This window comes from Hydra viridissima, unplaced genomic scaffold (genome assembly GCF_058129835.1).
Source record: "Hydra viridissima isolate aposymbiotic clone 2 unplaced genomic scaffold, HvirCarnegie_v1 scaffold_7, whole genome shotgun sequence".
In the NCBI taxonomy this organism is placed as follows: Eukaryota; Metazoa; Cnidaria; class Hydrozoa; order Anthoathecata; family Hydridae; genus Hydra; species Hydra viridissima.
Genome location: NW_028324306.1, coordinates 14,836,663 through 14,851,434, shown reverse-complemented (window position 1 = coordinate 14,851,434; position 14,772 = coordinate 14,836,663). Strand labels below are relative to the sequence as shown.

The window sequence follows — 14,772 nt, the reverse complement described above, 5'->3', positions numbered from 1 at the left end:
ACGTGTTGTAAGTTGTGCAGAAGGACCAATAGGGACAATCATTCATTAAACGCAAGAAATTAAAAACACTGAGTCACTAATAAAGAGTGTTAAAGAATGCATATACACTTTTTGCTATTTACATATATGCTATTCTGTGGTTAATTGTGAATTACAATATCATTGCATATTAAGTGCGAATGGTCTATATATATATATATATATATATATATATATATATATATATATATATATATATATATATATATATATATATATATATATATATATATATATATATATATATATATATATATATGCTTTATTGTTTGAATGTAGTGTAGTAAATATAAATATTTTTACAAATGAGCAGCTGGGATATAGCTGCAAGTGATGATGAGTGGGAGCAATACAACAGCAGTGATCCTATCCCTTTACGGTTTGCATATTTATTTAGTGAGATAGCTGGAAAAAAGGTTTTATCATTGTCTTGCAAATATCCTCGAAAAGGTGCAGTGAAAAACTCTGCTCCACAACAAGAGAATTTACTTTTGCCTGTACAGCAGCAGCAGTCATGTACTGATAATCATGCATCAAAAGATGGAAAAGTTCAAGAAAAAAAGTAGAGAACTTTTATTTAATAATATTTATATTTTAAAAGATTTTGCCACCACCAGTCAATTTGGATTTAAATGAGACTATTTTAAGAGCATAAAAAAATTTAACATATGTAAAGTTATTCCTTTGCATGGATTTCACTTCCTAATTTTTCATAAATACATGCAATTAATGTAAGTATTTATACTTGCCATATGAACTCTAAAGATATTCACTGCATTTTCTCACTCAGCTAAGGTTTTCTTTTAAAGCATTTTTAAGAATATACATAAAAAAAAAGTTTTTACTTAAAAACATTTTAAAAAAAAGCAATATAAATATTTTATGTTAAAGAGTTATACATTTGGTCATCAACATTTTTCATATAATTAAGTATTTGTAATGCTTTTAGACAATCAAAAAAAGTTTAGTTTTATTATTTATACTAAGGATTTTTAATACCACCTGATTTTTTAATTCATATAGAAGTTTTTTCATTTAGATTTTCCAATAAAAATTGAGTTATAATTATTTTATAATGTTATATATAAAATTTTGGATAAAATAAAAAATATCCAATCAAAAATAACATCATGGGTACAGATAATCTTACAGCAAATAAAAACAATAAATGATAATTTTCTGACATAGACTTATCATGTAATTAACTTATGACTTCTTTTATCAACTTAAAAGCAGGTGAAATAAATATTAAATAAAAGAGTAAATTTTTTTGAACAGTAATCTAAAGAGAATGAAAAGATTCAAGTAATTTTTCATTCTTTTTAAATCACTTTGTTTTGAATCCAGTAAATCATAATCTAATTTCAATAACTGAAATTAAAAGGAAAAATTAAATTCAAAAAGTTTTCAAAATCAAACAGTAATCAAATAAATCAACAGATTATTTAAAATAAATCAAATTTGGGTTAAATGTAACACTTTTGTAATAACGGATTTATTGCTAACTGTGTGTGTCACCATTTTAAAACTATTTATCTAACTATATATATATTTTTAATACCTTTTTTTAAAAATCATCTTTCCTGCTAACACATCAAAATAATTCAACTTTTGGTTTAATTTTTTTTTGCAGGTAAAATCAGCATATTTTGCAAAAATAAATGAGGATTATATTTCTTTGGTCTATCTATCTTACATAGGGGTTGGTAAGATTGCCTGTACTTATAATTAGCAAATCACATTTTTACTTTTAAGTCAAATGCAAGTTTAGGATTTATTTTGAATATTTTTTCTGTTTACTGTTTGTACTACCTCAATTGAAAGCTTTAAGTATTTTTAAAATGTTTGGTGTAAATGCCTTGCTAAATTAGGACAGTTTCATATTAATTATAATTGATCGTTGAAATAGTAATCTAAATCACTTTAAAATTTATGTTAATTATTGCTTATGCTTAATAGACTTTATTCTATGAAGGTATATACAATATTAACAAAAAATTTTATTAATGCTTATTCCTTAAGATGTTAGAGTTGATTTTTTTAAGTTTGAGTGAAATAAAGTTACAAACAATTTTGTTTCTCAAAATTTTACAAATCCAAATTCCCAAAGTTGAACAAAATTTTAAAAATGTAGTTTAGCCATCTCATTTCTTGTTTAATTGACCAATTATTTAATTCTTTATAAGAAACCCAATGTTTAGTTTATCATTATGTGGCTGTTTCAAAGGGTTCAGTTAGATAACACTTGTGGAACCTTGTATACTCACCCATAACCAATTCAACTTAAAAGTGTTAATTATTTTTCTTTAGAAGTTTTCAATAGCTAAGTAAAGATTAGTAAGGAAAAATGAAAGCTAATTTTGTTTCAGAAAGGCTGGGTGGGATGACATCAAAGAATCTATATCATAACTAAAAACTTTTATTGAAACTTGAGACTGAAGTGCAAAGATATTTTTCAAGCAGAAGACTAAACCTGAATTTTTATTTCATAAACTTTGAATTCTCAGGCTTTGCAAAACTTTGTTGTTATTAAATTCATTTGAACAAAGTTTTTCATAATTTTGCTAGCATGTAATTCCAATATATTTCCTCCAAGAGACTTGTGAGTTACACTCATCTCCTTGGCATTAGTGGTGTAGCCATTGTAATAACATGCAGCTTAAGAAGAAATAAGATTTTTGTTAACCTTTTATGGGCCATTGTTGCCATATGGCAGCAAAGATAAAATTTTTCATATTTCCTCTATGGAAGACCAATGTTGCCAAACGTTAATAATGACTTTAGGAAATTTTTTGATGTCAGCAAAAAATGAAATAAAATTTTTTCTTTTATCCTTAACTTTAGTTAAATTATTGATAAATATTTTTTAAGTGTATTTTATAATTTATAATTCATAATTTTATATTTATTTTACAACTCATACATAATGATAATAGTTTTCAGAGGACCCCTTCCTCCTCTCACTATTTATAGTAGGTCTTATGCCCATGGTATCATGAATATATAACAAAATCATTTTAAAAAATTGTAAAAGAGATGTCTATAAGTTTGTAGTCCAATTACCAATTTTATACATGCTTTAAAGAAATCCTAATTTTCACCAGTGATAATTGTTTTAGTAAATTTTTCAATATTTTTTTCCTAAAGAGTTTTTCATAAAGAGTTTTTGTAATTTCTATTAAGAAAGATTCCTTCAACTTAACGCACAGTGGTCTGAAAATGGTACTTTTGAACCATAAATCACAGCTCATTTTATCTTGGGATATGCTGTAAATACTCTTCATTTATTAGTCTATCACTGGCCAAATTTGATTAGTAACAAATCTGTGGTTTATAATAAAAAGCTTTATTGATTCAGATGATAAAAATCCGAACTTTATTTTCTTAGAAATAATGTAATCTGATGGCATCACACTTTGTCTAGAGGGTATTTTTTAACTTTTGAAGTAGATTTTGATATTATTAAACTTTTGAGATTTTAGATAAACTGGTGTTTTGAAGTTATTGAAATCATTCTTTTTGTCTGAAATCTTTGTGCTATTCTGATGTGACAGGGAAAAAAAAGGTTGTTGACTGTTTTATCTTCTTTTTTTTCTATATTAACTAGCAAATCATTTGAAGCGTTTGATTTTGACAATGAAGAAAGTGAAAGATTATCTGCCAAAAGGAAAACACCGAGTGGTAAGTGATCTAAGTAGTTAACCTCTCGTTTGTAGTTGTACCGTTTGTAGTTGCAGTGTTTGTAGTTGTAGTGTTTGTAATGTATATTAATTTCCTTTCAGTGGCTTAAGATTGAAAAATCTATTGTTTTATGGCCTAAAAATGATGAAAGTGATATTAAATTTAGTTTTATTAAATTTAGTATTAAATTTCATTTTCTTTTTTCATTCCGTTTTATTATTTTTTTGTTGAAAAGTTTTTGCATTGTGTTGCTTCTAGTTTATCTTTTATTTCATTTCAGCGAAGAGAATGAAAAAGGAAAAGATCTCAAGTAGTATGTCAAACGTAATGAACGATTTACTGAGGAACAAATTTCTCGACGAACTTGAAGCAGCTAAAAGTTCAGCTGCCGAGACAGCAAGCTAAAAAAGTAAAAGCTTTTGCTTTGAATAGTCGATCATGAAGATAAGATACTCTTAGCCATCTTCAGTTGTTCAGGCATCTTCAGTTGTTCAGTTATCAAAATAAAAGACCGAAGAAATAGGAAAAATGAACTGTTTTTTAAAAATAGGTTCAGAGTTCTATTATGTTCTTAATCCCAGAATTTATTTCGATAAGTTAATGTAGTGAAGAAGACATTTGTAAAAAATGTTATGTGAACATAGTTTTACTATAGGTTGCTCTGTGAACAGAATTTTTTTAAACTTTTTTTAACTTTAACAACCTTTACTGAAAAAATGCGTACTCGTGGTTGTTCGAACCTACTGACACCCTTTAAAACGTTCTTTGAGAAAACATTGAAGTTTTCTTGAGTTAATTTCTAGAATGCTGTATTAGGAATCTTTGATATGTCACGAATGGTTAGTGCCGTATTCTTTCTAAAAATCGCTCTAGAAGACGATTGGCTTTTTATTTAAGTTGAAAAGGTTATATTTGATTTATCATTTTACACTTGAGTTTTAAATGTAAACTTGCTATCTCACGCTAAACTTGCTATATCACGCTAAACTTGCTATCTCACGATTGAAAAGCTTCTACCTCTCCTACAATCCCACCTAAAACTTAAAAAGTTAAGAAAAAAATTTTAGAGTGATTATTAGAGAGAAGAAGAATACGGTACATTGTACTGATATTATGTTGGCTGATGTTCATTTGCTAATTATAAAAGTTGCGAATATTTTCAGTAAATTTGAAAAGCTCTTATTGAAATTTCAAAGTTTTGAAAATAATAATTATGCAAAATATTACACAGCTAATTAATTGCCTTACAAAAAAAAGTTCAGAAAAAATTAACCCTCTCTCAATTGCAATGTATTTTTGAATTACCACTTTTATATAGAAATAAAGACGCCTGATAAGTGATCCTTAAATTGTTCGGAGAAGATGAGACGATGTCCATAGCTTTAAAAAAAATAGAGTTTTACCTTACTATATCTTGTCAAGTTTTTTATTTTTTTATCTTTTCTTACCATAACTAATCTGATTAAATCGAGATCGTGCGTTAGTATTTAAATTTATGAAAATAATTTTATTGTATTTCAACATGTAACACATCTCACAATTGCAAAATCAGGGATAGAGTGACATGTTGCTCCTCGCAAGGTTGATTTTTTTCTTCACTGATCCACTATCTTCTACTTTGGTCGGTAAAATGTTTGGGCAACATTATTTCAGTTCAACCTTGCATCTGTTCTTACCTGTCTAACCGTGGAAAAGAGTAGCTTGCACTATTTCTCTAAAGTAGGCAGAGTAAAATGCCTTGGTGTAAAATGTAGTGCAAAAAGTGAAATGCAGAAGGTGCTGAAGTTCAAAAAAAAAACACCTGATCAAATGACTCACCTTGTTCAAAAATGGTAAAGGTTAACTGTTGGTTTTTAAAATATTTTAGGTTTTTTAGGAAAAAGAAGTGTCTATTTGTACATAAAAAGTCTTATTGTAAACAAAGTGTCTTTTGCATATAAATAAATTTAATGAAGTGTTGAGATGGAAAACAAATATTTGCAGGAGTGAACCTCATTTTTAAATACCCTTGCCCCTTTGGAATCCGTCGGTTTTAATCGCGTTAAGAAATTTATTTCCTAACGGAATTAAGTAAATGTTAAGAAATTGTTTCTAGTTCTAACTCCAAACAAACCAAGAAATTTCCATACTATTTTAATACATTACTATCAAAGAGTTTAACACTTAAAAAATGACGTCATTAGATGTTTATTTAAGCAAAATTATTAAATTTTTATTGGGTACAAATGCCAGAGTTTTATGCTTTGGTAATTATAATAGCTCCAAGCTGACATGGAAAATATCGTTTTAATTTTTTTTCGCCATCTTCATTTTCTTCATTTTCAAAGCTATTATCATCCAAAAATTTTAAAAAGTCATTAAGTATTTCCTTTTTGACAGTTTTCCGTGCATTTTTGACATGAAGCGAAAAATCGATTAAGTAGTTACCGATGGCCGACTCTTCGTCATAAATCGGACTCACGTCAAAGTTGTACTTTTTTGTATAAGTTTCGTATACCCAGCGTTTTTCATCTGCAAGAGACTTCCATCCTGGTAAAAAGTATGCTGAAGAAACTCTGCCTGAACATTCAAAACACTCATGCTTCATGTCGTGATCATCTAAGAATTTCATCATTTTCGGCCAAAATGCATTTTCATTTTCTCCTACCACTGCTATTATACCATTTTCAGAAACCAAGCTGTCATAACTTTGGTTCAAACATTTTATGCTGTCCATGTAGTAAAAGCAGCGAACGAAGTGAATAAAATCAAACTTCTCTTCTTTTTCACTTAAAAATTTATCAAGGAATTTTTCAAAATAACCTTCGAACCATTGAAAAGTGATGTTCCTGTAGCGATCATCATCCGCAACTCTATTTCGAAAAAAGGTAATGCTCGAACTATTGGGTTCCACAACTTGGTAAATCAAATTAAAATCTTTCCCATAGTGTTGATGAGCACGACTGACAAGTTCATTTAGAATATCGATATCAACTTCCCCTGGACCTGTTCCAACTGCTAGTACTCGGATTACATTCTTAGCTGAAAATAGATTCCTAAGACGACAAAAAAATCCCTACATCGAGTCAAATTGTCATCGAGTCAAAAAAAAATCTCTATACGAGTCAAATTTATCTCTACAAATTAAAGTAATACATAGCTGCACTAAAGTCGAATTTTGGTCGAATTTAACTTAACATGTAAGTAAGAAGTGACCATATGTGCAGCTACTTAAAATCTTTTTAACAGTTTATGAAAGGGAAAAACAAGTACCAATAAAAAAAAACGGGAATAGCAAAAGCCCTTACGTCAGTCGAGGACCAAGAACATTTTTCATCCACTCTCTCTGAGGTGGGAGCTGCTGAACATACTTTAAGTAAGTTTGCAATGTTATTCTGTAGTTTGCATCATCACCGACAAAGACATTCTGCTCGTCCATTCTACCTGATAGAAAAGAAGAGAATAAACACGCCATAAGGTTATATGCGTTTCGCTCAATCGTTCTAAAAGGATATTTTCATGAGAGGATGTATTTACGTTTTTTTCACACTTTTGGTCCAAATGTTCAAAATGACGTATTTTGTGTGACGTCTCGGCTAATATCGTCAACAGCGTCTTTCATCAAAATTGATTTGCTATCGTTAAACAGGATTTTTTAAAGATTTCTTAATGTTAAAATTAATTTTTTTTTAAAATAGAACGAGTCATTAATTCTTTTGACTAGATTTTCCTAGATTATCAGCACTTTATCAAAAAAGTAGCGAGCCAAACAAATGGATAATTAAGTTTGAAAATTACTTAAAAACTCATTAAAGGTTGGTACTAACACTCCATCTCAGATATTGTCTTGCGGAAAATGCAAAATTAAATGGTTTCAAATGTTAAAAGGGAATTTAAAAGATCAGCGAGGTCATTGCCTTGCTGATCTTTTAAATAATCATGAAATTAACCTTATCATCATACCATGAGAAAAGATTTAATGCAATTGGTAATGAAAATTAAATATGAAATGTATTATAAACTGAGTCCTTTATTCTTCATGTACTCTTTTTTAAATTTTGCTCAGATGCGGAGAAAGTAAATATTTTAAAGGTGCGAAGGCTTCTAACTTTTTACACCTATTATTTCAGTTCTTTTTACACCTATTATATAAGTAGTTTTTTTTATAAAAGGCAAACCTATTTAAACATGAATTTTTTTAAAACAAAAATAACACTTTTTGATTCTGAGTCAGCATAAATTAGAAGTATAGTTTTACTTTTTCTGCTTAAATAAACTTAATTATGATTAATTTAGCACCTTTAATTAGGTTGCGGCTATTGCCGTCATGCTACATAGTGAACTTCGTTTTGACGGCTATAGACGCAGGTGTCCGTCAAAGGGTTAAAAAAAAAGTTCTAATAATGATTTAAAAAAAAAATGCGATTTAAAAAAGGAAAATTTTTTATGAAAGTTGCTAAAACTTTCACAAGCATAAGAGTTCACATTATCAATCTCCTGAATGTCTATAATTAAATATATAACATGAATTGTTTATCCGTTCCTTTGCAGTTGTTAAGGAAAAAGAAATTGTGTTAATCACAATTATATTGAATTTTTTGACGTATAAAGTCGTAAGAGTAAAAAAGAAATGTGGAATTGGCTGAATGTTTTGAAATAACCAATAAAAAAAAAGAGGAGCTTTTTTATTTTTTTGATATATAATTGGGATATACCACCTTAAACTCGTTTTTTATGCTTTAAAACCTTTCATAGTAACTTTTACTAAACACATTTATTTAGATTTTTATTTAGTTGAAATTTTTATTTTGTTGAACTAGCTTAAGAAACCTGTACGTTGCACGGTTATTATTTCTTTTTTTTTTTATTTTGTTTTTTTTTATTTCTAGAGATGATCGAGACAAATCGAATAAACATAAATTGCCATAAATACTAAACTGATGCACAGGCTTGCTCAAGCGCGAATATAAGGCGGTAAGTAGATACAATATTCTGAAAGTATACTGAATTAAATCAAAATATTTTTTCGAAAGACTCTTTCTTTGCTTAACAAATACAAGTAAATTCTTTTATAAACAAGTAAAACCTTTCTTAAAATGCTACCTGACAATTTTTTTTTAAATTAAATAGTTATAGATTGAAGATTTGATATCAAATTTATGATCGAATATTATATTTGTCAAATATAAACAATTTTCTATTTCTTGGAGGAGGGAGAAAGGGGGTATAATTTTTGTGTGTGTGTGTATTTTTAAATTACAAAGAAATATTACAATACTAAAATAAATGTTATACTAAATATTACGATAGATATTATAATTTAAAATGTTTGATAGACAATGTTTAGATAGCATATTAAGTAAAATCATGGTGTTAAATGTTCTCTTTGAATCCGAAAAAAAGTTAAATTGTTAAGTAAGTAGTGTATGCTGTTGTTAGCTAATTTATTGCCGAAGCGTGAAAGTCAGTCTAGTAATACACCTACATGATCTTACTTGATTTTATAGAAAAAAAAAATGAACAAGGGAAATTTTTAGCATCTAAAAATAAAAAATAAACGGATTTTCAGTACAACATACCCTTGTTAAATTACCAAAGAAATCCAAATTAAAGTATAAAATATCATTGTTTAGCTAGCCTCTTTTCAGTGGTAGTTTGTAACCAAAGTTATTTTCACCAGATTATTTTTTTATAAAAAGTGCAACTAAAAAACAGCGCCATGATGTTTTCATGTCCGATTAGAAATTCAGAAATTTCCTTTTCAGATTCTGTATGAATCTGAAAAATGCATTATTCCGAACCCTTTGAAAGCACTTTCAAAACATTTTCAGATTTAAAAAAAAAATAGTTATTTCTTAGAGTATTTCGAAAAATCTTTTGAGAATTAAATTAGTAACATAAAAAATTAAATCACCTCTCTGTATGGTGATGATCTAAAGGTGTAAGACCCAATTTTTACACACAAACACAAACGTATATAGAATTCTATATACATATACATACATATAATTAGTTTATGTTAATTATTTAACATAAATTATTTAACAAAGTAATTATCGTTCACTTTACAGCTCTTTTATCTTTTATTAAATTTTCCGGTATGCTTCCTTTGATGCACTTGCTAAATTTAAGTTATAAAAAATTTATAGAATTAATGAACTTCAAAGTAACATTTTATAAATATTTTTCCTATCAAACAAGAAAAGATTAACGTTCCTAACAAATATGGATATCTTTTTATGATGTTTTGAAAAAAAAGGACGCTAAAAAAAAAAATCTATTTGCGCTGTTTTTTTTTAAAGTATGTTTGTGTAATAAATTGTTTGAATTTGATTTAAAAAAGACTTACGAACTGCTTTTGAGACCAAGTTTTCTAGAAAATTGTTGTTCCAACTTTACCTTTTAACACATTTAAAATAAATAAAGTTCCTGGTCAAACGATTGGTATCACAATATTGCAAAAACAATTCAATATCAAACTAAACTAGTGTGTCCATGCCAAGCACTTTTGCGTCATCCAAGCAATCGCAACATTTATCTAAGTTTTAAACCCTTGAGAACTAACAAAGTATCTAATTTCATTCAAGATTGAAGAATTTCATAAAAGTTGGCTTTACGTTGAAGTAAATTGTACGTTCCGAAGTAAACATCGTGTTACTTACAAATGAAATAAGGGACGATATTTTTAGCAATAACAACGAATTATCTCTCAAAATTATTTCAATGTCATTCCTATATCGCAAAAATATGATCATCATAATAACGCAAAATATGAACTAAAAAATCTCTCAAGTCTTTTTAGTAAATTAGCGAATATTTTTGATTTTTTACGGGCGTATGTTAATATTTAAAATGATTAGTAATTACAAATTTCTCAACCAATCACTGAATACTATTAACACATAGGCTCAGTATGGGCCTGTGGCGTGTATACCATACTGTATGGCTCAATAATTTTGCGTATGTGGCATAATCATTAGAGATTTCAACAAAAACTAGCTTTTTCCTTGTGGTAAGTGCTTGCTATCATGAAAATACCACCATTCTAAGTTTACAAACCTCCCCACCTCGCTGTAAGTTATCTTAATTTGGTCTTAACATTTTGTCTTTTAATGTAAATAACTTGCAAAATAAAAATAAAAACACTTCTTCGAATCGAGAAATATTAACCAAAAATGTAAATGAAAAAAGCAAGTAAAAATCTTAGAAATATTTAAATAATATATAATCGATATAATTCTTTTTTCACCATCTGATCAAGGCCTTTTTGGATTCGGCTCAGTACGTAAAGATTCAGAGTGAAATTCTGGTCTCTGGAAATTAACGCCGCACGGTAACTCAGGATGATCAAAAAACGGCAAATACTCAATAAAATTTGATAAAAATTGTAAATAAACATATTGTATGTAAAAGTTGTAGTTTATTGGGTGAAAGAAATCAAATTTGTTAACAAAATTAGTTTTTACGCGCACCTTTGACCCGTATACTGCGTGCATACGTATTCACGCGCGCGTAAGATTTGGCTGTACGCGTAAAAAATAATTTTAACTAAAATTTTAGAATTTTCAAGCCAATACACAACATCTTGGTACATTACTCTTTTTGATATTTGCATGCTTCTGGTAAAATTACCATAATTTATTTCAGATACCACTATTGATATAGCTGTACCATCAACATAAACACAGCTGTAGCAATATTAATTGTATCAATTGAAATCAGAGAAAAAAGTACATTTTTGGGATAGTATTTAACTTTTTACGCTAAAATACCGTGCAAGAAGAGGATAAATATGTATCCAAGGGCTAAGTTTTTGATCATTTTATACTTTTTATCGCTGGGGTTAGTATTCACTTTTAAATCAAGAGCTTGCTTTATACTCATATTTAAAGGAAAGGTTTTCTTCAAAGTGTCTTTAACTTTTTTGAATTTTCTGTACTTCTTGCAGAGACTAAAAATAGAGCAATTATTTTCAACACCTAGTTCTTTTATTTTTTCTCTTTTGTTTCACTCTTTAAGGACCACCCATTGTTTATGGGGTTTTCCAGACCCAAAGTGGCTTCTTTTATTGGTCAAAAGATTTTCTTGAAGCCATTGATATTCTTTTTTTATAAATAAATCATAATTTCTATCACATTGTTTTAGTTTTTTCTTCACTTTTAAAATAAATATAGCTGAAGTAGACTTTACTTTATTTATGTTCTCTTCGCTAATTTCTTCAGTTTTATTTGATTTCGTTAAGTAAATCCTTCCATAATCCTAATTTATCCACTCCTAATTCACATATATTCAGGATAAGATCTAATCTTTTGGTTGTTATTGTTTTTAAAAATTATCAGAAACATTTTTGAGGACTTTGTATAATTTTTCACTTTACACATTAAGTTTCCTATACTTTTAAGTAAATAATGTTACTTGTATGTTACAGGAAATACTGATGTTGTTAAGTAAAGCTATTTCAAATATGTAGTACTTAGAATAATAAATCATTATTCAAAATTAACAAAAATCTTTTTAACAAATTTTTAAATAACATATGATGACAAAACTATGCTACTTGAAATAAATTTGATATCCTAAAACAGGTTATACAAGTAAAAAACTCAAATTCAAGAAATACAATTGTCAATGAGTCCATAAAAACCTTGTTTTCCGCCATTTTCCGTAATTAAATGTAAAAGTGTTAATTAAATGAAAAAAAAAAGAAAATCTCCTTGGAACTCGGTGGAACATTTTTTTAGCTGATGAAAGCAAAAAAGTATGGATATATTCTATATTATTTTAGAAAATTCTTTTAATTTGAACAAAAAAAAATCAGATTGAAATTTTGTTTTCGGATATATTTGAAATATATAAAGTTAAAAGATTATCTTAAAAGTAAATATAGATTTTTACGTAGATTAAAAAGTCTTTTTTGTACCTACTAAAAAAAATGTTAAAGTCAATAATTAATGGTATTCTTTACTCTTTAGGATTATGAAACCTCTTTTCCACATAGACTCGATGAGTTTGTCGATTTTTTCTTGTGTGATCTCATTCCACATGGCTTCAATATCTTTATACACAGTGAGAACAGGATATAATCGTACAAAGTAATTTTTGCATTTTATTTTGCTAAAACTTTCTTTTGTCTTGATTAATATTAAAAATAACTGAAGCATTTTTTAAAAATTTATTATAGCTATTTCTTATTTATAATTAATCAGTAAAAATAAAAAAAAAAAGTGTTTGTTACACAACTTTTAATTTTTTACTTAAACAGGTATTATTTTGCGTGCACAAAAATTAATTGTACATAACTGTTTTATTATTTGTTACGAATGTTTATGGTTTTCTTAATTTATAAAATATCAATTTTGTTATTGAACTTATATTTCTAGAATATTATTTTTAGCAATCAATAACATTTTTGATGAAAAAAAGTCATTAAAAACTCTGTTCATCGAACATTATGACACCCAAAGGTAAATATTTAAATACTACTCAACAAAAACTGGTTATAGATTTGGTTAAGCAAAGAAATACTTATAGAGAAATTGAAGAACTTACAAATTTTCCATTTACAACAGAAGAAGCCATTGTAAATAAATACAAACAATATGAAACGTTTGAAATTCGTACTGGACGAGGACGAAAGCTGAAGACAACTTCACGAGATGATAGAGAAATTTTAAGAATGATTTTAAAAAATCGGTTTGAAAGCGCAAAAAATATGGCAAATCATTTGAAAAACTTAACAGGAAACACAGTTTCACTAACATCAGTTAGAAATCGTATTCATAAAGCAGGGTTCAGTGCTCGGAAAAAACCGATTTTAACAATAAATCATGTGAAGAGAAAAATGAATTTAAAAAATATAATTTAATGCCAGCATCATTTTAGAAAAAAGTTCTTTGGTCTGATGAATCCAAATTTAATTTTAAAAAATCTGATGGTGCACTGAAAGGGGAAAGAGGAGTGAAGCATTTGATTTGAGTTACACAAGAGGAACAGTTAAATAAGGTGGTGGAAATGTAATGTTATGGGGTTGTATGGCATTGAATGGTATTGGTAAACTAGAATTTATTGATGAAACTATGAATGTTGATTTCTATAACAATATATGGAAACGAAGTTTAAAATTTTTTGCTAAAAAACTTAGATTGGGAAACAGTTTTTTGTTTCAACAAGACAATGATCCAAAACACACGGCTTAAAAAACTAAAACCTTTTTTTGATGAAAATGGCATAAACGTTTTAGAATGGCCTTCAAAGAGCCCAGATTTGAATCCAATAGAGCATTTATGGACTTTTTTAGATAAAAAAAATAGGTAATAAAGCATTTACGAAAAAAGTAGATTTGAAGAAAGCTGTTGTTAAATCATGGTCTAACATCAATCAAATCAAATATATTGTAGAACCAATGCCGAAATGCTTGTTAGATGTAATTAAAGCAAAAGGAGGACCAACTAAATATTAAAAGTATATTAATAAAATATAAAAATTTGAAACTGTTTCTCAGTTATTTTAACAAACTGGTATTTTTTACCTATACCTATAACGTTTTTCTTGTACAATTATTATATGTGCACGTGTTTTTCTCCCCTTCCTTTTGTTTCAAATTCTTAACCAGGTAATTCAAAAGCATAAAGACAAATTTAACAATCTTTTTGAAGGTTTTTTACCAAGTGAAAAATTGGAGAAAAAAAAAGTTCTTCATAATTAGTGCATGATACAGTATTTTATTCAAAGATGTTAATTTTATTGAAAAATTACTTTGTACAATTAAATTCTGTTCTCACTGTAGTTAATGGGCGTTTTCTGACGGTTCTTTGGGCCTTAAAGAAAGTCCAACTTTATGCCAAAAATTTTCATTCTGATTGAGATCAGATGATTGAACTGGCCACATCATTACTTCAACTTGATGCATTTCAAACCTCTGTTTTACGAGTTTAAACGTATGTTTCCGTTCGTTGTCTTGTTAAAATGTCCATAAAATAGGTATATTACCGTTAGCATTTATATCAATCGAATAATTGCATTATTATCAATCCATAGTATCATTTATTCGATGAATAGGTCCAACTCCACTAA

At 27.8% G+C, this 14,772-nt stretch overlaps 3 protein-coding genes across 12 annotated transcripts; 2 read left to right on the top strand and 1 right to left on the bottom strand.

The window, feature by feature from the left end:
• Window positions 1-313: 313 nt before the first annotated feature.
• Window positions 314-4,469, top strand: LOC145184327 (uncharacterized). Its single transcript, XM_090094200.1, has 3 exons — window positions 314-601; window positions 3,647-3,720; window positions 4,001-4,469. Exons 1-3 carry the CDS (start codon window positions 345-347, stop codon window positions 4,123-4,125), a joined length of 456 nt encoding a protein of 151 aa, XP_089950326.1. The 5' UTR covers window positions 314-344; the 3' UTR covers window positions 4,126-4,469.
• Window positions 4,470-5,891: 1,422 nt separating this feature from the next.
• LOC145184091 (histamine N-methyltransferase-like) lies at window positions 5,892-10,195 on the bottom strand. 7 transcript variants are annotated; one of them, XM_090093447.1, is made up of 4 exons: window positions 10,049-10,121; window positions 9,764-9,820; window positions 7,008-7,143; window positions 5,892-6,755 (listed from the first exon to the last, which is right to left on the bottom strand). In XM_090093447.1, exons 3-4 carry the CDS (start codon window positions 7,136-7,138, stop codon window positions 5,957-5,959), a joined length of 930 nt encoding a protein of 309 aa, XP_089949573.1. In that variant the 5' UTR covers window positions 7,139-7,143; window positions 9,764-9,820; window positions 10,049-10,121; the 3' UTR covers window positions 5,892-5,956. The 7 variants fall into 7 exon arrangements, with proteins under 7 accessions (XP_089949573.1, XP_089949574.1, XP_089949572.1 ...); XM_090093448.1 differs by having other exon boundaries at window positions 9,769-9,820; window positions 10,049-10,065; XM_090093446.1 differs by lacking the exon at window positions 9,764-9,820 and having other exon boundaries at window positions 10,049-10,195.
• On the top strand, window positions 8,587-14,315 carry LOC149886301 (uncharacterized). Of its 4 annotated transcripts, none has more exons than XM_090093453.1 (3): window positions 8,587-8,673; window positions 12,672-12,791; window positions 13,094-14,315. In XM_090093453.1, exon 3 carries the CDS (start codon window positions 13,151-13,153, stop codon window positions 13,562-13,564), a length of 414 nt encoding a protein of 137 aa, XP_089949579.1. In that variant the 5' UTR covers window positions 8,587-8,673; window positions 12,672-12,791; window positions 13,094-13,150; the 3' UTR covers window positions 13,565-14,315. The 4 variants fall into 4 exon arrangements, with proteins under 4 accessions (XP_089949579.1, XP_089949580.1, XP_089949582.1 ...); XM_090093454.1 differs by lacking the exon at window positions 8,587-8,673 and adding an exon at window positions 11,455-11,541; XM_090093456.1 differs by lacking the exon at window positions 8,587-8,673 and adding an exon at window positions 11,461-11,541.
• The last annotated feature ends 457 nt before the right edge of the window (window positions 14,316-14,772 follow it).